The 23,458-nt window shown below is 42.6% G+C and overlaps 2 protein-coding genes across 2 annotated transcripts in view; one reads left to right on the forward strand and one right to left on the reverse strand.

The window, feature by feature from the left end:
- Nucleotides 1–947, forward strand: part of ttc14 (tetratricopeptide repeat domain 14) — a 57,987-nt gene extending 57,040 nt beyond the window's left edge. Inside the window, exon 15 of the transcript XR_013496762.1 lies at nucleotides 738–947. The gene's annotated coding sequence lies outside the window, so the exon portion shown is untranslated. The remainder of the gene's footprint in view (nucleotides 1–737) is intronic.
- ccdc39 (coiled-coil domain 39 molecular ruler complex subunit) overlaps nucleotides 1–23,458 on the reverse strand; it is a 69,513-nt gene that overhangs the window by 14,464 nt on the left and 31,591 nt on the right. Inside the window, exons 12-14 of the mRNA XM_078210092.1 lie at nucleotides 14,837–14,974; nucleotides 6,687–6,895; nucleotides 1,059–1,182 (exon numbers count right to left, since the gene is read on the reverse strand). Coding sequence (XP_078066218.1) covers nucleotides 1,059–1,182; nucleotides 6,687–6,895; nucleotides 14,837–14,974 — 471 coding nt within the window. The remainder of the gene's footprint in view (nucleotides 1–1,058; nucleotides 1,183–6,686; nucleotides 6,896–14,836; nucleotides 14,975–23,458) is intronic.

Here is a 23,458-nt window from a genome sequence, read left to right on the forward strand (position 1 = left end):
CATCAAACTGATGAAAGGTGTCCGGCTATAATACCACTATGCCATTGCCTCCCCATAAATACTCTCCACTTGCCTGGATGAATGCAGCTCCAACACTTAAGGAGCTTGACATCATCGCCTGTTTGATGCCCCTTTACCACCTTAAAGATTCACTCCCTCCACCACCAAAATGCACTGAAACAACTTTCCAAACCTCCTTCAGCAGCACCTCCTAAATCTGTGACCTCCACACCGAGAAGGGCAAAAATAGCAGATGCATAGGAAACACCACCTGCAAGTATCCCTCCAAATCGCACATCATCCTGGCTTGGTGCTATGCTGCTGCTCCTTTATTGTCATTGGGTCAAAAAGCTGGCTCTTATTTCCTAAAGCACCGTGTAAACTACAACAGTTTAAGAAGGTGGTTCAAGCAAATTAAGAATGGGCAATAAATGCTGGCTTTATCAGTGATTTTCACATCCCATGACCAAATATTTGATGTAAAAGGAGAAAATGGAATAGTTCACTTTGATTTGTCCACACAGCTCAATGGCTGGTTAAATATCAACGTTGTATGTCAATTCATGCAATCAAATGCATCATGTTTCATGATATTCCAGAAAAAATGACTATTGTTTGAGTTTCAGTCTCTGCAGTTAAGTAGCTAATTTCAGAAGGAATGGTGATCAGGACACTATTGTTGGCCTCAGAGTCCCTTAGAAGGATACAGTCTCAATTTCTACTGTTGTTACTTTAAGGACACAAAAGTGCAAATTCTGTCGATGCTCATACATGAGTAGAGCTGCAGAGGCTATGGAACCTATCCTCAACAAGAAGTCAGCACCTTCAGGAGAGGATGCAAGGAGACAAATTGGCAAGAGTAGAAAAAAAAATGTAAAAACCAAGGAAAGTAAACTAACTGTAATTGTGTGTAATTTGCCACAAGTAAAATAAATGACCTTCCTTTGAAAGTGTTTATTTTCTCGCTGTATTGAAGTATTTACCAAAATAGGTAATTTATATCAGCATTTTTCATTTTCCCATATGTTAAATCTGTAAATATATTTTGTACTTTTTACCTTAATAACATAATAGGCCTGAGATTGTTCTTCTTCTCCCTCCGGAGGTCTCATTGTAACCATCAAAAGTTCATATCTCTTCTTCTTTTTATCAATTTTTGACAACCTTTCATGTAATTCAGCACTGATTTAAGAGAAAAATGCAAAAGTAAAACACAGTAAACAGGTGTATTTAATTCTCCTGGCAATATGTTATTGAAAATTTCTCATTTAGTTTGCTAGCCGGACTAGGAAATTTCCAGTTTCTGAAAAGGCTGACTTTCCAATTTCTCAATGTATTTAAAACATATATAAAATTATAGATATAAAATACAGTAATAAAACTACTGTGATATAAAACGTAAATTGCAATTAGGTAGTATAGAGCTTATCGCTTAAAATACAGACATGTCAAAGATATTTATCTTGCATTCGTCAGGACATTCACGAGAATACCAAATGTAAAGGGAACAACAATTTATACTTCATGAGAAGAGAGGACTGATTGATTGGCAAGTGGACTCTGGTAGAAGCGTTACCCCAGAGAGTGCACTCGATAACTGATGACTGACAGTTAACTGCTAGGTTTTGTTTAAATTCATACGAGGCAGGTTGACCCTGTCCAAGGCATTTCCTGGTGAATGAATCACAGCATGGTTGGCACTTAGTTTGTTCAGTTGAAACAGGCGCAATGTATGTACATGTTTGATCTGTCTGCAAAGAACAAGACTGTGTATTTGTATATGTAGCTTTTAGCAGGCTAATCTCAAATTGGTTGTCAGCATATTTCTTAGAACACTTGGATTGTTTAGCAAATGTTGAAATAAAAACAGAAAATGCTCGGTCTGGCAGCATCTATAGACAAGCAGTTAACTTTGAGTCCATATAGGCAGGATTTTACGGCCTCGCTCATCCTGAAAGCATAAAATCCCACAAGAGCAAGATGATGAATTGAAGTGGTAAGCAACAGGATAGTCGAGGTCATACTTGTGGACTGAGTGAAGGTCTTCCACAAACCTCTAGTCTTTGTTTAGTCTCCCCAGTGTAGAAGAAACCATATTGGGAGTACCGAATACAGTAGATTCAGGTTCAGGAAAAAGGAAGACATGTCAGATATCTTGGAAGGTGGCATCACCCGAACAGATGCGATGGAGACGGAGAAACTAGAAGAATGGGCTGGAGTCTTTACGGCAAGTGGGTATAAGAAGCTGTAATCGAGGCAGCTGTGGGAATTCGTGGGCTTGTAATGAATATTGATATCAGTTTATCTACAGAAATGGAGAGAAGGGCGGAAGGGAAATGTTGGAGATGGACCATATGAAAGCGAAAGAGGGGTGGAAATTGAAAACAAACTTGATAAATTTTGTGAGGTCCAAATGAGAGCATGAAGCTGCACCAATACAGTAACTGATGTAACAGAAAAAGAGTTGTGGGAGGCGGCACATGTAATTGGTCCTTTACAATTGGCTGTAGCCAATCAAAAGCCCATTTACACTCAGCCTAATTCTCTTTCCCACTGAATTAGATGGAAACCACGTATGTAAGAAGGGCTGTTGATTTGCTTTGAAAAACTGCATTATAGGAGGTCAATTTCACTTCTCCTCCTAGTGTCATCTTGAGATGAAATGTAACGACCAATTAGCTAACTAGACTAAGTCACACAGTTGTAATGCAGTTTCAATTCTGTCCTTATTTTTGTATTTGTGCAATACCTTCTTGAACTGTTGTCTATATCGACTGTCTCCACCAGAGGACAGGGTGCAATTTTATTAATTTGGGCAGATAGTGCAGCGGATGTTGACTACATGGATTTCAGTAAGGCATTTTGCAAGGTACCACATGGCAGACTGGTCAGGAAAGTGAAATCTCATGGGATACAGGGGAAGGTGGCCACTTGGATCCAAAATTCATTCAGTGACAGAAGAAAAAGAGAATATCGATGGATCTTTTTGCAAATGGAAAACAGTTTCCAGTGGTGTTTCACAGGGCTCGATGCTGGGGTCCTTGTTGTTTATTGTATATATTAATGACTTAGATACAAATGTGGGAGGCATGATTGGAAAATTTGCAGATGACACAAAAATTAGCTGTATAGTTGATAGTGAAGGGGATAGTTATTGACTCCAGAGTAAATCAATGGTTTGGCTGAGTGGGCAGAACATAAGAACCAGGAGCAGGAGTAGGCCACCTGGCCTCTCAAGCCTGCTCTGCCATTCAATAAGATCATGGCTGATCTCTTCGTGGACTCAGCTCCACTTACCCGCCCACTCACCATAACCCTCAATTCCTTTATTGTTCAAAAATCTATCTTTGCTTTAAAAACATCCAACAACATAGCCTCAACTGCTTTACTGGGCAGGGAATTCCACAGATTCGCAACCCTTTGGGTGAAGAAGTTCCTCCTCAACTCAGTCCTAAATCTGTTCCCTCTCATTTTGAGGCTGTGCCCCCTGGTTCTATTTTCACCCACCAGTGGAAACAACCTCCCTGCTTCTATCTTATCTATTCCCTTCATAATTTTATAAGTTTCTATAAGATTCCCCCCCCTCATCCTTCTAAATTCCAATGAGTATAGCCCCAGTCTACTCAGTCTCTCCTCATAAGCCAACCCTCTCATCTCTGGAATCAACCTAGTGAATCTCCTCTGCATCCCCTCCAGTGCCAATATATCCTTTCTCAAGTAAGGAGACCAAAACTGTACACAGTACTCCAGGTGTGGCCTCACTGGCACCTTATACAACTGCAATATAACCTCCCTGTTTTTAAACTCAATCCCTCCAGCAATTAAGGTCAAAATTCCATTTACCTTCTTAATTGCCTGCTGCACCTGCAAATCGACTTTTTGTGATTCATGCACAGGGACACCCAGGTCTCTCTGCACAGCAGCATGCTGCAATTTTTTACCATTTAAATAATGGTCCATTTTGCTGTTATTCCCACTTGGTTTCAGAGTGTGGTGTGTCTGATTACAGTTGGCCTGTTGGTTTACATGGACTGTGTATTTACTGAGAAGATTACAGTGCAAGATATATTTTGTAACTTGTGTTGTCCGTAAAAATCTGTGAAGATATAGGTGGGGTGAAAGAATATTATAGTCAATCTTTTCATGTTTGATAAATGTTTTATTATTTTGTTAAAAGTTAATTCGCAGTCCTGTGACTCTTCATTCACATCTCGAAACAAAAAATAAGATTTATGGTCTGTTGAGCCAGGATTCCATTCTGGGATCTGACCGTCCAATCATAAATCAGTTGGGATTGTAACACTATCCACTTACCTTATCCCTGCCTTGTCAATTACACTGGACATTTTAAACATTCCTGCATTATGACAGCTGGTGCAGTAAAAATGGGGGCTGCGAGGAGTCTTTTGATGCAGGCCCCAAAATCTGAAGTGTCAATGCAATTTTCAAGGGTAGGTAAGCATATATTTATTTTCTTCTAATTCCTGCGGGCCATCTCTTTCCAACACTTAAGTTAAGGCCTCAATCTTTCTTTCCTCTTCTTTTCATATTAGTCCCAGATATAGAGTGGTTTCTCTGCCGCTGGGATGCTGGGTAGTGAACTGTTCTACTGAAATATTTTACAGTGTATATAATGCTCATTTTGTAAACAGGGACACCTACAGATAAAGGACAATGAATGCCAGTCCCTAAGGTGTCTGTAATTTAGAGGTTTCAACATAACTGGAGTTTCTCAGCTCTGGTGATTTATTCTTAAGCATGCATGATTCATACACACATGCGTTCAAGTTCACGCAGATCTGTGATTCTTAAACATTTTTGTCTGTGGACCACTTAGCCATGGAAGAAGGCCCAGTGGACCACTTCCCACCTGCTTTTGCTTGCCAGTGCAAAATAAAACTATCAGAATTAATGGGAAGAATGCTGCTGCTTTTAATGAGATTGCAATGAGATGGTGTCTTTAAAGTTGGAGAGATTCTGTCTCATGTTGGACTTTACATTTAGCTGGTACTTTTTCAACCCCACAAGTGGTGAACATTCGACTTCACAGCTGTATGTTGCAACAGTGACATAAATTTTACAAATAACACAACATTGCTATTGCTCGCCTTTATGACAATTCATGCAATACTAGTTGTGTGACATCATGCGAGTGGTGAGGATGAGATTCTGGTCTGTCTCTTGTAAGGATTTAGTCATAGAATTTTGTGTCAATGATTTGATTTTGGACCAGCCCATGGACCATGTGATGATCCGCAGACCACACTTTTGCAACAACTGAAGTAGACTATCCTTTCCGCATGCTAATTCACAACACTATCTCTTTATTGTTCTCTGGACATTTCACACACATGAGCAACCAAGGATTGTCTTCAGAATCCTCATTCTTTTTATTTATATATAATCCTTTTTGATTTGCCTTGGCAGCTTCACCAACGTCTGGTGGGCCTCCAGCCCCCAGTTTAGCTATTAAGAGTCCATATCCAGGTCATTATAACTACCTGGCTTTATATTTCTGATGTAACTGAATGGCAGGACAAACTTGAGGGGCGTATTCCTATGTTCATAGACTTGCAAGCTAAGTTAGAGGCTAATTACTGCTGCTGATGGAAGATTGGATCAGACAAAGAATCAGAAAAGAAAAAGAGGGAAATGTAAGAGAACACTGGGAAAACCAGAAAAGAGAGACAAAAATTAAGATAACTACGAATAAATCCAACAAAAAAATCAGAAGAAAGTTCTTAACTTGATTAGGATGTGTTACATGCTGCTACATTCAGTCGTTGAAGACAACCAATGTAGATGCATTTAAGGGAAAGCTAGGTAACTACATGAGGGAGAAAGTAAATGAATGTTATGTTGATCTGGCATGATGAAATAAGGTGGGAGGAGGTCGTGTAAAGGCTAAACAATATAGACCAGCTTGGCTGATCGGCCTATTTCTATACTAAAGATGTAATCCTATGTAATACACATGTTCATAATTTCATAATTTTACAGCTTTGAATGCTCACTTCACCTTCGAGGTTTTAAAAATGAATATTGAAAGTCATGGATGGATTTATATTTTCATTTTGATGTGTAACATCTTCGATGCCAGTATTTATTCAGGAAGTTACTGCGTCAAACCAAATTATTACACATTTTAAAACTTGTACTATAGCTCTATTCATTAAGAGCTTTTATCTAAAGCGTCAGTTTCTCTTGAAATTAATAGAGGATTATTTGCGACAAGGAGAGAGTTAATTTTATTTAGGATTCACCATCACTGACTTTCAATGGCAGGATGTCGTGAGGATGTAGTGAGAAACAATTAGTTTTCAAAGATTTTGGGGAATGATCAGGTTTTCTAAAGATTAAATATGAAAAAATGATCAATTTCCCATCAAATGATAACATTTAGTTGAATGCAGAGAACAAATAACTAAGCGAAATGTTATGTCTATCTAGATTGTGTTGAATGGTAAAGACTATTTATAGGTATAACAGGAGTGAAGTGGGCGAACTGTGACTCATTGTATTGAATCCAGGTATACAACACAAACATTTCCATGTTTCAAATTACTTATTTGACATAAACATAATACAACAAATAGGTTATAGCTGAAGGATAATTGCTGTTCATTAAATTATGGATTGAAAAATCATTAATTGAATGCAGCATGCAAATTTGAGAAACTACCTACCTAATACCTTGCTGTTCCTGCTCAATGTGCTTGATCTGCATTTGTAGAACATCCATGTGAATTTTGATTTCTTCAGTCCTCTCTTTCATTGCTGTCTCAAGCTGCAATTTCCGTTTCTCCAAAGACAGCACATCATCAGCTTTCTCGTGGAGCATGTCCCGTAAACGCTTAACCTCTAACTTTAAAAGGTTATCTTCAATCATTAAATCCTAAAGATTGAGTAGACACATCATATTGTCAATAGCATTTCATGGTTATTTAACAACTAATTTTAAACAATCATAATCAAAGCTATCCACTAACGCCACTGCTTCCCTTCATTATAAAAACAAGATATTAGCATAGCATTTGTTTTTGACTAATAATACAAAAAGAACTTCCTGCAAGGCATAAGGAGATTGTTGGGGTTTGGGGAGGAGGGGTGATGGATAAATAAAGAAGAATCCGCAAAGGTAAAAAATCTTATTGTTTTCATTACCTATCCTCCAAATGCAACTTGACATTAACCCACTAATATTCAAGACCAGAAAGGAAGATAGAGGAACAGTTGAGGAACAAAGATCTTAGCCATCAGTGCAGATGTTCCAAAGGCACTATTATCCACTGCTAGTCCTAGCAGCAATAACTTAAATATAAACGGTGGCTTTAACTGATTTACTTCCTAAATGTAACTATAAGATTCTGAGCACAGGCTCTTGATTCCTCCCCCAGGGGAAATAGTTTCCTGATCTACCCTATTGATTCCTTTTAATACTTTAAAGACCTCAATCAAGATCATCTCTCAATTGTCTATGCTCAAGGGAATACAAGTGATTTTATGTGACATAAATTCATAATTTAACCCTCTAAGCTCAGAAAAACCTGTATCCAGCTAATAAATCTTTCTCGAGGTGTGGCACCCAAAACTGAACATCATACTCCAGATGGGCTCCAATGAGGATTTTATGTAACTGAAGCTTAACTTCCCACCCCTTGTAATCCAGCCTCTTTGAGATAGAGGTCAACATTCTTTTTGATTGTTTGTTGCACTTATCAATATTATCAGCTTTATTTTCACATTCAATGGAAGATGCAAAATAGTTTAAGTAATAAACAATTGCCCATGAGCAGGTAGTGTGTGCTCCTTTCTTGAACTGCTGCAGTCCATTTGTTATAGGAACACCCACAGTGTTGTTGTTAGGAAAGAGATTCCAGGATTTTGACCCAGCAATAGTGAAGGAACGGCAATATAGTTTCAATCAGGATGGTGTGTGATTGGTGGTATTTCCATGTATCTGCTGCCCTTGTCCTTCTCAGTGGTACAGATCCTGGGCTTGGACGGTGCTGTTGATAGGCCCTTGGCGAGTTGCTGTAGCGCATCTTGTAAATGGTACACACTGTTGCCACTGTGTGTTTGTGGTGGAGGGAGTGAATGTTGAAGGTGGTAGATGGGTTGCCAAATAAGCAGGCTCGTCCCGGTTGGTGTTGAGCTATTAGAGTGTTGTTGGAGCTGCAATAATCCAGGTAAGTGGAGAGCATTTAATCACATTCCAGACTTGTGCCTTGTGGATGGTGGACAGGCTTTGGGAATCAGGAGACAAGTTACTCTCCATAGTATTTTCAGCATCTGATCTGCTGCTGTAACCACAGTTTTTATATGGCTGGTCCAGTTCAGTTCTGGTCAGTGGTAACTCCCAGTATAATGTTTGTGGGAGATTCAGTGATGGTAATACCATTGAATGTCATGATTAGATAGTTAGATGTTGGAAGTGATCACTGTCTAGCACTTATTACTTTCTACTTGTCAGCCCAGGCCTGGATATTGTCCAGGTCTTGCTGCATTTGGACATGGACTATTTCAGTATTTGAGGAGTCGGGAATAGTGCTGATCATTGTGCAATCATCAATAAACATCCCCACTGCTAACCTTATGATGGATGGAAGAAAGGTTGATGAAGCAGCTGAAGATGGTTGGGCCTGCCATGAGGAACTCCTGTAGTGGTGACCTGGAGCTGAGATGACTGATCTCCAAAAACCACAACCATTTTCCTTTGTGTTAGGCATGACTTCAAGTAGCACAGAGTTTTTTTTCCCCCTGGTTCTCATTGACTCCAGTTTTGGTAGGACTCCTTAATGCCACTTTCGGTCAAATGCTGCCTTGGTGTCAAGGGACCCTCATCTCTGGAATTGAGTTCTTTTGTCCATGTTTGAGCCAAGGCTGTAATGAGGTCAGGAGCAGAATGACCATGGCCGAACCCAAACTGAGCATCAATAAGCAGGTTATTGTGAAGCAAATGCCACTTGATGACACTGTCGATCACCATTTCAGCACTTTACTGATAATCAAGAGTCGATGGATAGAGCGTTCATTGGTAAGTTGGATTTGTCCTGCTTTTGTGTACAAGACATACCTAGGCAATTTTCCACATTGCTGGGTAGATGCCAGTGTTCTAACTGTACTGGAACAGCTTGATGTGGAGTTGCCGGCGTTGGACTGGGGTAAACACAGTGAGTAGTCTCACAACACCAGGTTAAAGTCCAACAGATTTATTTGGTAGCACGTGCTTTCGGAGCGCCACACCTTCATCAGGGCGGCACGGTAGCACAGTGGTTAGCACTGCTGCTTCACAGCTCCAGGGTCGATTCCCAGCTCGGGTCACTGTCTGTGTGGAGTTTGCACATTCTCCTCGTGTCTGCGTGGGTTTCCTCCGGGTGCTCCGGTTTCCTCCCACAGTCCAAAGATGTGCGGGTTAGGTTGATTGGCCAGGTTTAAAAATTGCCCCTTAGAGTCCTGGGATGCGTAGGTTAGAGGGATTAGCGGGTGAATATGTGGGGATAGGGCCTGGGTGGGATTGTGGTCGGTGCAGACTCGATGGGCTGAATGGCCTCCTTCTGCACTGTAGGGTTTCTATGATTCTATGAGTGTAGGATTTGTTTCACAAACAGGGCATACATAGACAGAAACTCAATTACAAGATAATAGTTGGAATGCGAGTCTTAACAGGTAATCAAGTCTTTACAGATGCAGACAATGTGAGTGGAGAGAGGGTTAAGCACAGGTTAAAGAGGTGTGAATTGTCTCCAGCCAGGACGGTTAGCGAGATTTTGTAAGCCCAGACAAGTTGTGGGGGTTACAGATAGTGTGACATGAACCTAAGATCCCGGTTGAGGCCGTTCTCATGTGTGCGGAACTTGGCTATCAGTTTTTGCTCAGCGATTCTGCGTTGTCGTGTGTCGTGAAGGCCACCTTGGAGAACGCTTGGAGAATGCTTACCCGAAGATCAGAGGCTGAATGCCCTTGACTGCTGAAGTTTTCTCCGATAGGAAGGAAACACTCCTACCTGGTGATTGTCGAGCGGTGTCCATTCATCCATTGTAGTGTCTGCATGGTCTTGTCAATGTACCATGCCTCGGGACATCCTTTCCTGCAGCGTATCAGGTAGACTATGTTGGCCGAGTCACAAGAGTATGTACCCTGTACCTGGTGGATGGTGTTCTCATGTGAGATGATGGCATACGTGTCGATGATCTGGCACGTCATGCAGAGGTTGCTGTGGCAGGGTTGTGTGGTGTCGTGGTCACTGTTCTGAAGGCTGGGTAGTTTGCTGCGGACAATGGTCTGTTCGAGGTTGTGCGGTTGTTTGAAGGTAAGTAGTGCGGGTGTGGTGAAGTGCTGAGGTGACCGTCCTTGATGGAGATGCATGTGTCCAAGAATGCAACCAATTCTGGAGAGTAGTCCATGGTGAGTCTGATGGTGGGATGGAACTTGTTGATGTCATCATGTAGTTGTTTCAGTGATTGTTCGCCATGAGTCCAAAGGAAGAAAACGTCATCAATGTATCTAGTATATAGCATCGGTTGAAGGTCCTGTGCGGTGAAGAAGTCGTGTTCGAACCTGTGCATGAAGATGTTGGCATATTGAGATGCGAATTTGGTCCCCATGGCTGTTCCATGTGTCTGGATGAAGAACTGGTTGTTGAAGGTGAAGACATTGTGGTTCAGGATGAAGTGAATGAATTGTAGAATTGCATCTGGAGATTAGCAGTTGTCGGCATTGAGTACTGAGGCAGTTGCAGCAATGCCGTCGTTGTGGGGGATGCTGGTGTAGAGTGCCGAGACACCCATTGTGACAAGGAGTGTTCCTGGTTCAACAGCTTGGCTAGGGACGCAGCAAGTTCTGAAGCACAGGTCTTTAGTGCTATTACCGGAATATTGGTAGGGCCCCTTGGCTTTGCAGTATCCAGTGCCTTCAGCTGTTTATTGATATCACATGGTGTGAACAGAATTGGCTCAAGACTGCTATCTGTGATGCTGGGGAATCTTCAAGGAAGCCAAGATGGATCATCCACTCTGCACTTATGGCTGAAGATTATCTTTTGCACCATTCACTGAATCCCCACAGTTCAGAAAGAGGCCATCCAGCCCATCGAGCCTACACCGACAACAGTCCCATCCAGACCCCACCCTCGCAACCCCACGTATTTACTCTGCCAATGCCCCTGACACTAAGGGGCAACTTAACATAGTCAATCAACCTAACCCGCACATCTTTGGAGTGTGGGAGGAAACCAGAGCATCCGGAGGAAACCCAAGCAGAAACGGGGAGAACATGCAAACTCAATGTTTGGACATGGACCAAAGACACTGGTCCCAAGGCCAAAATCGAACCTGGGTCCCTGGTGCTGTGAGGCAACAGTGCTAACCACTGTGCCACCATGCCACCCCAGATGTGCTAGGCTCCTCCATCATTGAGGATGGGGATACTTGTGTAGCCTCCTCCACTGAAGCACGAGTGGCTCTGCTGGTAACACTAATTAATGACTAACCCTGATGCAGGGGAGGAATCCGGTCAAAATGATAAAGAGGACCCAGACGTTTAGGTTAGGACAAGCAATGATGGCACATGGAACAAAGAACAAAGAAAATTACAGCACAGGAACAGGCCCTTCGGCCCTCCAAGCCTGCACCAACCGTACTGCCTGACTTAACTAAAACTCCCTACTCTTCCGGGGACCATATCCCTCTATTCCCATCTCATTCATGTACTTGTCAAGATGCCCCTTAAAAGTCACTACTGTGTCCGCTTCCACTACCTTCCCCGGCAACGAGTTCCAGGCACCCACCACCCTCTGTGTAAAAAATCTGCCTCGTACATCTCTTTTAAACCTTGCCCCTCACACCTTAAACCTATGCCCCCCAGTAATTGACTCTTCCACCCTGGGAAAAAGCTTCTGTCTATCCACTCTGTCCATGCCTCTCATAATCTTGTAGACTTCTATCAGGTCTCCCCTCAACCTCTGTTGCTCCAGTGAGAACAAACCAAGTTTCTCCAACCTCTCCTCATAGCTAAGGCCCTCCATACCAGGCAACATCCTGGTAAATCTTTTCTGTACCCTCTCCAAAGCCTCCACATCCTTCTGGTAGTGTGGCGACCAGAATTGAACACTATATTCCAAGTGCGGCCTAACTAAGGTTCTATAAAGCTGCAACATGACTTGCCAATTTTTAAACTCAATACCCCGGCCGATGAAGGCAAGCATGCCATATGCCTTCTTGACTACCTTCTCCACCTGCGTTGCCACTTTCAGTGACCTGTGTACATGTATACCCAGATCCCTTTGCCTATCAATACTCCTGAGGGTTCTGCCATTTACTGTATATTTCCTATCTGTATTAGTCCTTCCAAAATGCATTACCTCACATTTGTCTGGATTAAACTCCATCTGCCATCTCTCCGCCCAAGTCTCCAACTGATCTATATCCTGCTGTATCCTCTGATGGTCCTCATCGCTACCTGCAAATCCACCAACCTTTGTGTCATCCGCAAACTTACTAATCAATCCAGTTACATTTTCCTCCAAATCATTTATATATATTACAAACAGCAAAGGTCCCAGCACTGATCCCTGAGGAACACCACTTGTCGCAGCCCTCCATTCAGAAACACACCCTTCCACTGCTACCCTCTGTCTTCTTTGACCGAGTCAGTTCTGTATCTATCTTGCCAGCTCACCTCTGATCCCATACAACTTCACCTTCTGCACCAGTCTGCCATGAGGGACCTTGTCAAAGGCCTTACTAAAGTCCATGTAGACAACATCCACTGCCCTACCCTCATCAATCATCTTCGTCACTTGCTCGAAAAACTCGATCAAGTTCGTGAGACACGACCTCCCCTTCACAAAACCATGTTGCCTCTCACTAATACGCCCACTTATTTCCAAGTGGGAATAAATCCTGTCTCGAAGAATCCTCTCCAATAATTTCCCTACCACTGATGTAAGGCTCACCGGCCTGTAATTGCCTGGATTATTCTTGCTACCCTTCTTAAACAAAGGAACAACATTGGCTATTCTCCAATCCTCTGGGACCTCCCCTGTAGTCATGATGTGGAGATGCCGGCGTTGGACTGGGGTAAACACAGTAAGAAGTTTAACAACACCAGGTTAAAGTCCAACAGGTTTATTTGGTAGCAAAAGCCACACAAGCTTTCGGAGCTGCAAGCCCCTTCTTCAGGAAGAAGAAGGGGCTTGCAGCTCCGAAAGCTTGTGTGGCTTTTGCTACCAAATAAACCTGTTGGACTTTAACCTGGTGTTGTTAAACTTCTTACTGTGACCTCCCCTGTAGCCAGTGAGGATACAAAGATTTCTCTCAAGGCCCCAGCAATTTCCTCCCTTGCCTCTCTCAGTATTCTGGGGTATATCCCATCAGGCCCTGGGGACTTGTCCTCCTTGATGTTTCTCAAGAACCCCAATACCTCCTCCTTTTTGATCTCCTCATGAGTCAAACTATCTACACATCCTTTCCCAGACTCATCATCCACCAAATCCTTTTCTTTGGTGAATACTGATGCAAAGTACTCATTTAATACCTCGCCCATTTCCTCTGGCTCCATACATAGATTTCCTCCCTTGTTCTTGAGTGGGCCAACTCTCTCCCTGGCTACCCTCTTGATCTTTATATATCACAATATTACAGCCAATGCAGAAGGATCACAATATTAAGTATATTCAATGTGGAATGGGCCTCATTATTACAGCCCTCTACTCCACTGAGTTACATTATTCTACATCTGAATATTGATCAGTAAAGGTAAACCTCTGACTATGAAGGATTTGCTTACAAGAGAGACTGATGATTCTAACACAAAAGTCAGAAATTAAAACTCTCATGGTGACCATGAAACCATCGTCAATTGTTGTTAGAACCCATCTGGTTCACTGATGTCCTTTAGAAAAGAAAGTCTGCTGTTCTTACTGGCCTACATGTGACTCCAGATCCACAATAATGTGGCTGACCCCTAAATGCTCTCTGAAATAGCCTATAAGCCACTCAGTTCAAGGGCAGTTAGAGATGGGCAGCAAATGCCGGCCCAGCCAGCGACACCCACATTCCGTCAGTTGTGAAGGAGTCACACGGACTCTGTTTCTCTCTCCATAGATGCTGCTAGACCTGCTGAGATTATCCGGCATTTTCTGTTTTTATTTCAGATTTCCACCATCTGCAGTAGTTTGCCTTAATGAAAAAAGTGCATGTAAGGTCACCCCAAAGGTTTACGACTGCGTGTATAATGAAATTCCAGTATGTCTTCTATTATTACTTCCGATACTTTGCTTATGTAATTCTTAACCTTTTCGTCATATCAATAGAACATTTATTTGGTACAGTTTTTACAACAATTTTCTTTCACACATTGATATGCCTCATCTTTAATTTGTGCATTTTATTCTGGGTCTCAGAAGGTTTTAAGCAAACAGTTATATTGCTGGATTTATATTACAACATTTTCATCCTCTTTGCATCATGGGAGTGGTCCCACAACGATACAATGTCGCCCCTTCTCTGTGACCTTTTCCAGATTACTCATATCATTGTGCTTTCCATCAGGCCTTTGGGGATTTTCTGCATTGGCTGTATCGTTCTTAGTAATACCATAATTTTGACATTTATAAAGATTAAGGGGCTGTTTAGCTGCTTGACAAGAGTGAAAAGGCTGTTTGATGCATTGGCTGTACTTTTGAAAGTCATATATTTCTCTTATTTCGCTAAAGTTCCAATTGGTTTTGGTAAAACAAAATGCCTTTTGTAATGACAGTGAAGCAGGGTGTCAGGCTGTGAATTTCCTTTTGCCTTCTGTTGTGAACCAATATCTTTGCCCATTATTAACTTACTTGTTCAATGAGTTTGTTCTTTTTTAGTTCCTTTTCTCCAGTCTCAATGTGAAGATGGATGTCTTCCACTTTACTGGTCAAATCAGTTTTCTCTTCTCTGCACTTGTCCAGCTGTCTCCTCAAATGCTGAGCATCATTCTGCAGGATGAGAAACAATTTGTAAACTGATGAGAGAACTATGTGCAAGTAATTCAGATAGCGCAATTCAATGTTTGTACAATCTACAACATTTAAATTTTCAGATAATGTGTCAAATGCAATCATTAAACTGGAAAATAATAAATGTTTTTAAAACTTACTAAATTGTTAGCTAATAACACAGCACTCAAAGCACATTTATCTACAAAGTAGTTTACAAGCCAACTTTACAGCAAATGATTATTATTTTTATTTTCGTTGTTGTATTTGATTGAGACTCCTGGAAGGATACTGTTATGGATGGTCCAGAAGAGAAAGCAGGATAATAATTCAGCTGGTGAAAATATTGGTGCTTCAAGAATAAAGGGCTCTGAGATTGGGCTATTGCTTTGCTTATGCCTGTGGGTCTCTATTAATGCAACATCCGGCTAAAATATGTCATCAGAACTGTCATTAATCATTATTTTCTCTTTTCTTGTAATCCAATGAGGAAATCGGAAGGGAATATTATTTAGAGTGATCTACAATAACATCAACAACTTGCATTTATATAGAACCTTTGATAAAATAAAACATCTTAACTTGGGAGACTCTTCTGGCTTAGTAGGTAGTGCTCCTAGCTCTGAGCCGAAGCTCTGTGTTAAAGTCCCACTCCAGGACTTGTTGGCCACAGGAGGGGCATTCATGATGAAGTTCAACAGATTGATAATCAACCTGCTGATCCTTCCAATACTTACCCACAAATCAAACAAACGAGTCCTAAGGTATTTCAAAGCGCATTATAAAGCAAAATTTGACACCGAGCCATAAAAGGAGATATGAATGCTGATGGTCAAAGAAGTAGGAGCATCTTAAAGGAGGAAAGAGAAGCAGAGAGTATTAGTGAGAGAATTTCAAAGCTTAAGGCATTGGTGTGGACACCAATGATGAAGCAATTAAAATTGAGGATGCTCTGGAGAGCAGAATTAGATGAGTTCATATATCTTGAAGGATTGAGTTTCTGGCAGTGATTATAGAGACAAGGAAAGACCTTGGATGGATTTAAAAAGAATTTTAGAATTTTAAAATTTAGAAATTTAAAATTGAGGCATTGCTTCACCAAGAGTCAATGAATATCAACAAGCACAGCAATAATGAGTGAACTGGACCTGGTGCATTGTCAACTTAAGCAGACTCTACTGATGATCAGATATCTGTTTTGCCAGATGACCTCATTATGAACGAATAAGATCCTGTTGGAGGTTGTTTGCACAACTTGAAAGTTGATAGTTTTACTAGCTTGTATTTAGTTTATATCTCAATGAAGTGGTTTTTTGATGCCTACTCATTTATTTAGCAAAGATTAAGAGTTGTTAAGAGGTTAGTTGTCGCAGTCACCTTCACTGTACCGTGGGTAGAGGAAGAACCCCTCCAGAGACAAATAGGAGAAGGACATCCAGCAGGGACGGCAGAGAGACTTCACCGAGGAGCATCCTGGTAGAAGTCGCAGTCACCTTGACTGTATAGTGGGTAGAGGAAGAACTGGTGTCAAGCAGCGGTTAAACACGAAACACTACATTAGTGTTTCCCTCCCTCCCTCCTCCCCTGACCAAGAAAAAAGGGCACAGTGAGGAGGACAAGCAAGGTAAAAGCAAGGTGTGGTCTTGTCCTGATGCAGTAGTAGAGGACACAAGGGAAAGAGCTGATTGATAAGTAGAAAGATTGGGTAAGTTTTTAATAATTTTATCACTTATAGTCTCAGAGGTAATTTCTGTAGTTTATAGTTTGTAAAGGTTATATTCGGTTGTAACAAGGAGCTGGAAAGAAGGACCCTGGAGAATTGGATATAATCTGAAACAAAACATCTTTCAAAAGTTTAATTCAAAGGGGTAGGACATGACAAGAGAGCTCCAAGCCATGGTCTGCTCTTCATGCTCCATGTGAGAGGCTGGGAATGTTTCCAGTGCCTGGGGCCAGCATGTGTGCAGGAAGTGTCTCCATCTGCAGCTCCCGGAAGCCTGCATTTCGGAGCTGGAGCAGTGGCTGTGGACACTATGGAGCATCCGCGAGGTGGATAGCATCATGGAAAGCACATATAGAGAGGTGGTCACAACACAGGCTCAGACTCCACAGACAGGAAGGGAATGGGTGACCACTACGCAGAGCAAGAGAGCTAGGCAGCTAGTGCAGGAATCTCCTGTAGCTATTCCCCTGCAAAACAGATATACCGTTTTGGATACTGTTGAGGGGAATGGCCTTTCAGGGGAAAACAGCAACAGCCAAATCCATTGCACCACAGTTGATTCTGCTGCAGAGGGGAGGAGTAAAAAAGTGTGGGAATGCAATAGTTATAGGGGATTTAATTGTAAGCGGAATAGATAGGCATTTTTGTGGCCCCAAACGAGACTCCAGGATGGTATGTTGCCTCCCTGGTGCTAGGGTCAAGGATGTCTCGGAGCTGCTGCAGGACATTCTGAAGGCGAGGGCGAACAGCCAGTGGTCATAGTACACATTGGCACAGACAACATAGGTACAAAAGGGATGAGGTCCTAAAAGAATATAGGGAGCTAGGAAACAAGCTGTCACGTGCTTGTCAGAGTAGAAACAGCAGGATACATAGGATGAATATGTGGCTGAAAAGATGGTGTGAGGGGGAGGGTTTCGGATTCCTAGGGCATTGTGACTGGTTCTGGGGAAGTGGGACCTGTACAAACTGGACGGATTACACCTGTGCACGATTGGGACTGATGTTCTTTTGGGGGGGGGGAGGGCAGGGGGGAGGGGGCGGTGGTACTTGCTAGAGTGGTTGGTGAGGATTTAAACCAATATGGCAGGGGGTGGGAACCATTGCAAGGATGCAGAGCAGGAGGAATTAAGAAGAGGAAAAATCAGTAAGAAGAATAAGTGTAAGGCAGAGTGAGATAAGGACCAAGTAAAAAATAGTAGGAAAGGGAAAAGAAATGTTAAAAGTGCCCACCTTAAGATTTTGTACCTGAATGCTCAGAGCATTAAAAAAAAAGTGGATGAATTAGTTGCACAGGCAGATGTAAAGGGATATGATATAGTTGGCATTACAGAGACGTGACTCCATGGTAAGCAAGGATGGGAACTAAACATTGAGGGCTATTCAGTGTTTAGGAAGTACAGATGGGAAGGAAAGGGTGGTGGGGTTGCATTGTTGATTAAAGATTATATTGATATGATATTGAGGAAAGATATTAGCATAGATAATGTGGAATCTGTAGGGGTCAAGTTAAGAAACAAGGGGCAAAAAACATGTGTGGCGGTGGTATACAGACCACCAAACTGTAGTGGTAATGTTGGGAAAAGCATTCGACAGGAAATCAGAGATGCATGTGTTAAAGGAACATCTGTGATTATGGGCAACTTTAATCTGCATATAGATTGGGAGAGTCAAATTAGTCACAGTGCAATAGACGAGGAATTTCTGGAGTGCATATGGGATGGTTTTCTGGAGCAATACGTTGAGGAACCAACAAGGGAGCAGGCCATCTTGGACTGAGTGTTGTGCAATGAGAAAGGATTAGTTGGCAATCTAGTTGTGAGAGAACCCTTGGGGACGAGTGACCATAATATGGTAGAATTCTTTGTCAAGGTGGATAGTGATGTAGTTGATTTTGAGACCAAGGTCCTGAAGCTCAATAAAGGTAACTTTGATAATATGAGGCATGAATTGGCCACAATGGACTGGGAAACATTACTGAAAGGAAAGACAATGGACAGGCAATGGCAGGCTTTCAAAGAATGAATAAGTGAACTCCAGAAGTTGTTTATTCCCATTTGATGCAAGAGTGCTAAGAAAATTGTGGCCAAACCATGGCTTACAAGGGAAATTAGAGATAATATCAGATTCAAGGGCGAAGCTTACAAGTTGGCAAGAAAAAGCAATAGGCCTAAGGATTGGGAGCAGTTTAAAATTGAGCAAAGGAGGACCAAAGGATTGATAAAGAAGGGAAAAATAGAGTATGAAAGTATGCTAGCAGGGAACATAAAAATTGACTGTAAAAGTTTCTATAGATATGTAAAGAGGAAAAAGTGACAAAAACAAATGTAGGTCCCTTACAGTCAGGAATGGAAGAATTCATAATGGGGAAAAAAGAAGTGGCTGAGGAATTAAATTTGTATTTTGCTTCAGTCCTCACAAAGGAAGACATGAATAATGTACCAGAAGTGCTGAGAGAAACATGTTTTAGTGAGGAGCTGAAGGAAATCAGCATATGTACAGAAATGTTTTTGGGTAAATTGAGGGGATTGCAGGTGGATAAATCTCCACCCGATAATCTTCATCCCAGAGTACTTAAGGAAGTGGCCCTGGAAATAGTAGATCCATTGTGGTTATTTTCCAAAATTCTTTGGACTCTGGAATAGTTCCTACAGATTGGAGTGTAGCTAATATAAACCCGCTATTCAAAAAGGGAGGTAGAGAGAAAACTGGAAGCTATAGACCAGTAAGCCTAATGTCGGTACTGGGGAAGTTGCTAGAGTCTATCATCAATGATTTCATAACTTGGCATTTAGAAGGCAGTGGTATAATCAGATAAAGTCAGCATGGATTTACAAAAGGGAAATCATGCTTGACAAATTTATTGGAATTCTTTGAGAATCTAATTAGTAGAGTTGACCGAGGAGAACCAGTGGATGTGGTATATTTAGACTTTCGGAAGGCTTTCGACAAGGTTTCACAAAACAGATTACTGTATAAAGTTAAAGCACATGGGATTGCAGGTAATGTCATGAGATGGATAAAAAGCTGATTAGCAGATAGGAAGCAAAGAGTTGGCATAAATGGGTCTTTTTCTGATTGGCAGTCAGTGACTAGTGGGGTTCCGCAGGGATCTGTGCTAGGACCCCAAATGTTCACATTATATATTAATGATTTGGAAGAGGAAACTGAATGTATTATCTCTAAATTTGCAGATGATACAAAGTTGGGTGGGAGGGTGAACTGTGAGGAGGCTTCAGCGTGATTTGGACAGGCTGAGTGTGTGGGCATATGCATGGCAGATACAGTATAATGTGGATAAAATGTGAGGTTATTCACTTTGGTAGCAATAATAGGAAGACAGATTATTACTTGAATGGGTGTAAATTGAGAGAAGTGGATACTCAACGAGGCCTGGGCGTCCTCATGCATCAGGCGCTGAAAGTAAGCACGCAGATGCAGCAGGCAGTAAAGAAGGGAAATGGTATGTTGGTCTTCATAGCGAGAGGATTTGAGTAGAGGGATAGGGATGTTTTACTGCAATTGTATAGGGCGTTGGTGAGGCCACACCTGGGGCCCGATTTTACCATGCATTTGCATGCATTTAAATTGAATTAATGGGCTGCCCACCCAACTTTACCAGCAGTTCCCCCTTTACCATTGCGTTCATGCATCCAGATTTGGCACGAAACAGACATGCTTGGCAAAGGTCTGTTTTGGGCTTCTAAAGAGGTAAGTTCAGAGCTTCCAGCGGCTCTCTAACTCAGATTGGTGGTGTGGGGGCAGGGGGAGGCGGGCCAGATCATTCTCTGGTGTGGGCAGGGGCGGGGGAGGTTGCGGGAGAAGGGAGGGAGGCCCGATCATTCTCTGGTGGTGTGGGGGGGCGGGGGGGAGGCAGGTCAGATGTATCTCTGGTGGAGGGGAGGGGGAGGGAGGCCAGATTGCTCTCTGGTGGTGGGGGGAGGGAGGCCAGATCGTTGTCTGGCTGGGGGGTGGGGCAGAGGGAGGCCAGATCGTTGTCTGGTTGTGAGGTGGGGGAGGCAGAGAGTGGCCAGATTGTTGTCTGGTGGTGGTGGGGGAGGGAGCGGAGGGAGGCCAGATTGTTGTCTGGTGGGGGTGGGAGGAGAGGGCAGATGAAGGTTAAATCACTCTCTGGTTATGGGGGGGGGAAAGAGGAGGGAGGCCCGATCATTCTCTAGTGGGGTGGGGGGGGGGGGGGCACAGGGGAGGGGTGGGGGGGTCCGCTGCCACTCTGTGGGCGATCAGTGGGGGCGAAGGGGGGCAGGGGGTCGTGGTCGGTCTGGGTAGAGGGGGGGGGTGGTGGATAAAGGGGACAGTTATGTTGTGGAGGATATCTATGGGGGCCATCGCTCCTGCTTTTCGCTCCCGGGCTGCTTTAACCGCTTTTTGCGGCCCGGCGATGTGACGGACGCATTTTTCAAATTTTTTTTCTCACTGCGCATGCGCAGTTCAAAGCTCCGATCGTTTTGGGCGCGATAGGCCCCGCCCACAGCGCAATTCAGACTTGCAATTTATTTTTCAAGCTAAGTGTGTATGGGGGCGCCTGGGAACAGATTTCCAAGTCGGATCTGAATTGCGCCCAGATTCAGCACTTAGGATGAAAATGGTAAAATTGGGCCCCTGCAGTATTGTGTGCAGTTTTGGTGTCCTTATCTGAGGAAGGATGTTCTTACTATGGAGGGAATACAGCGAAGGTTTACCAGGCTGATTCCTGTGTTGGCAGATCTGTGAGAAGAGACTAAGTCGATTAGGATTCTATTCACTGGAGTTTAGAAGAGTGAGAGGGGATCTCATAGCAACTTATAAAATTCTAACAGGGTTAGACACGGTAGATTCAGAAAGAATGTTCCCAATGGTGGGGGAGTCCAGAACTGGGGGCCATACCTTGAGGATAAGGGGTAAACCTTTTAGAACTGAGGTGAGGAAACATTTCTTCACCCAGAGGGTGGTGAATGCGTGGAATTCACTACCACAGAATGCAGTTGAGGCCAAAACGTTGTCTGATTTCAAGAAGAAATTAGATATAGCTCTTGGGGCTAAAGGGATTAAGGGATATGGGGGGGGAAGGGGGGATCAGGATATTGAATTTGATGATCAGCCATGATCAAAATGGAGCAGGCCCGAAGGGCCAAATGGCCTACTCCTGCTTCTAATTTCTATGTGTCTACTGCCCCAGCTGGTATATTTGAAGTCAGGAATTCAATTTTGCGAAGTTGTAGCTATAAATGCATATCCCATAATTATTTGATGTTGTAGTATTCATGAAAATGGCCTTTACGCAATACATTATTTAGGCCTTTAGGTAGCTGACAAAGATTTTGTGAGAAAATACTGGTGAAGACAAACCGCGAATATGCAAGATACTCCCTCACATAGAAACAAAGACTGAAAATATCTGCTATCTTGTAAGTAATACTTAACATTTCCCCTCTAATGGGGGCAACTGTTTCTAGTTCTGCTTTTTGTCATGGTTTATTGGGAAGATCACATACACACTGGAACAGCACTGTTAAAAACTTCTCAGGGTGTAGGTGTCACTGACAAGATTGCAAAGGTGCTGGCGAGCCTCCCTTTGGAAACACTGACAACTAATTTTTAATTTTTGTAATGGTTTCATACAACTAACTAGTATGCAAGGCCACTTAAAAAACCATGTTAACCACCATCATTAACATTCTAGGTGTTACTATTGACCAAAATCAGCACGATGGCACAGTGGTTAGAGACCCGGGTTCACTTCTGGCCTTGGGCGTCCGCAGGGTAAAACATTGAAAGATTTATTCAAGTTAAATTTGACAAAATGAGGAGTTTGTACATTCTCCTCGTGTCTGCATGGGTTTTCTCCGGGGGCTCCATTAGGAAACTTGTAGATGATACACAGTGCAGCCACAGTGTGCCAATGATAGAGGACGTGAATGTTTAAAGTGGTGGATGACGTCCAATCCGTAAACTGCTTTGTCCGAGGTGGTGACAGGTTTCTTAATTGTTGTTGGGTCTCTATTCATCCAGGCAAGTGGAGAGCATTCAATTTCACTCCTGACTTGTGCCTTGTAGATGATGGACAGGTTTTGGGGACTCAGGAGGTGAGTTACTCACCACAGAATTCTCAGCATCTGACCTGCTCTTGTAGCCACAGTCTTCTTATGGCTGATCCAGTTAGGTTTTTAGAATAGAATCCCGACAGTGAAGAAGAAGGAGGCCATTCAGCCCATCAGGTCTGCACCAACTCTCTGGCAGAGTGTCTTACCCAGGCTCTCTCCCCCACCCTATCTCCCTAACCTTGCATATACTGAAAAAGCAACTTGCCCAGGCCCTCCCCTCAACCATATTCCTGTAAACCCGCACATTCACCGTGGCTAATCCACCTAATCTGCACATTTTTGGACATTAAGAGACAAATTAACACGGCTAATCCACCTAACCTGCACATCTTTGGAATGTGGGAGGAAACCGGAGTAACCTGAGGAAACGCACACAGACAGAAGGAGAAAGTGCAAACTCCACATAGACAATCACCCAAGGCCGCAATCGAACCTGGGTCCTGGTGCCGTGAGGCTGCAGTGCTACCACTGTCACCGTGCCGCCCATTTAAATTTAATTAAAATTTAAATCTAAATTTTAATGTAAAATATTAGTTATCTATTTTGGCCAAATCACTTAATAATCTAATTGAAAATATCATTACTAAGAATTAAAGACATTTTTTGAAAAAACAAATAAGGTCAAAATCTGCAGGGTAAAACATTGAAAGAGTTATTCAA

Source organism: Mustelus asterias, chromosome 3, assembly GCF_964213995.1.
Source record: "Mustelus asterias chromosome 3, sMusAst1.hap1.1, whole genome shotgun sequence".
In the NCBI taxonomy this organism is placed as follows: Eukaryota; Metazoa; Chordata; class Chondrichthyes; order Carcharhiniformes; family Triakidae; genus Mustelus; species Mustelus asterias.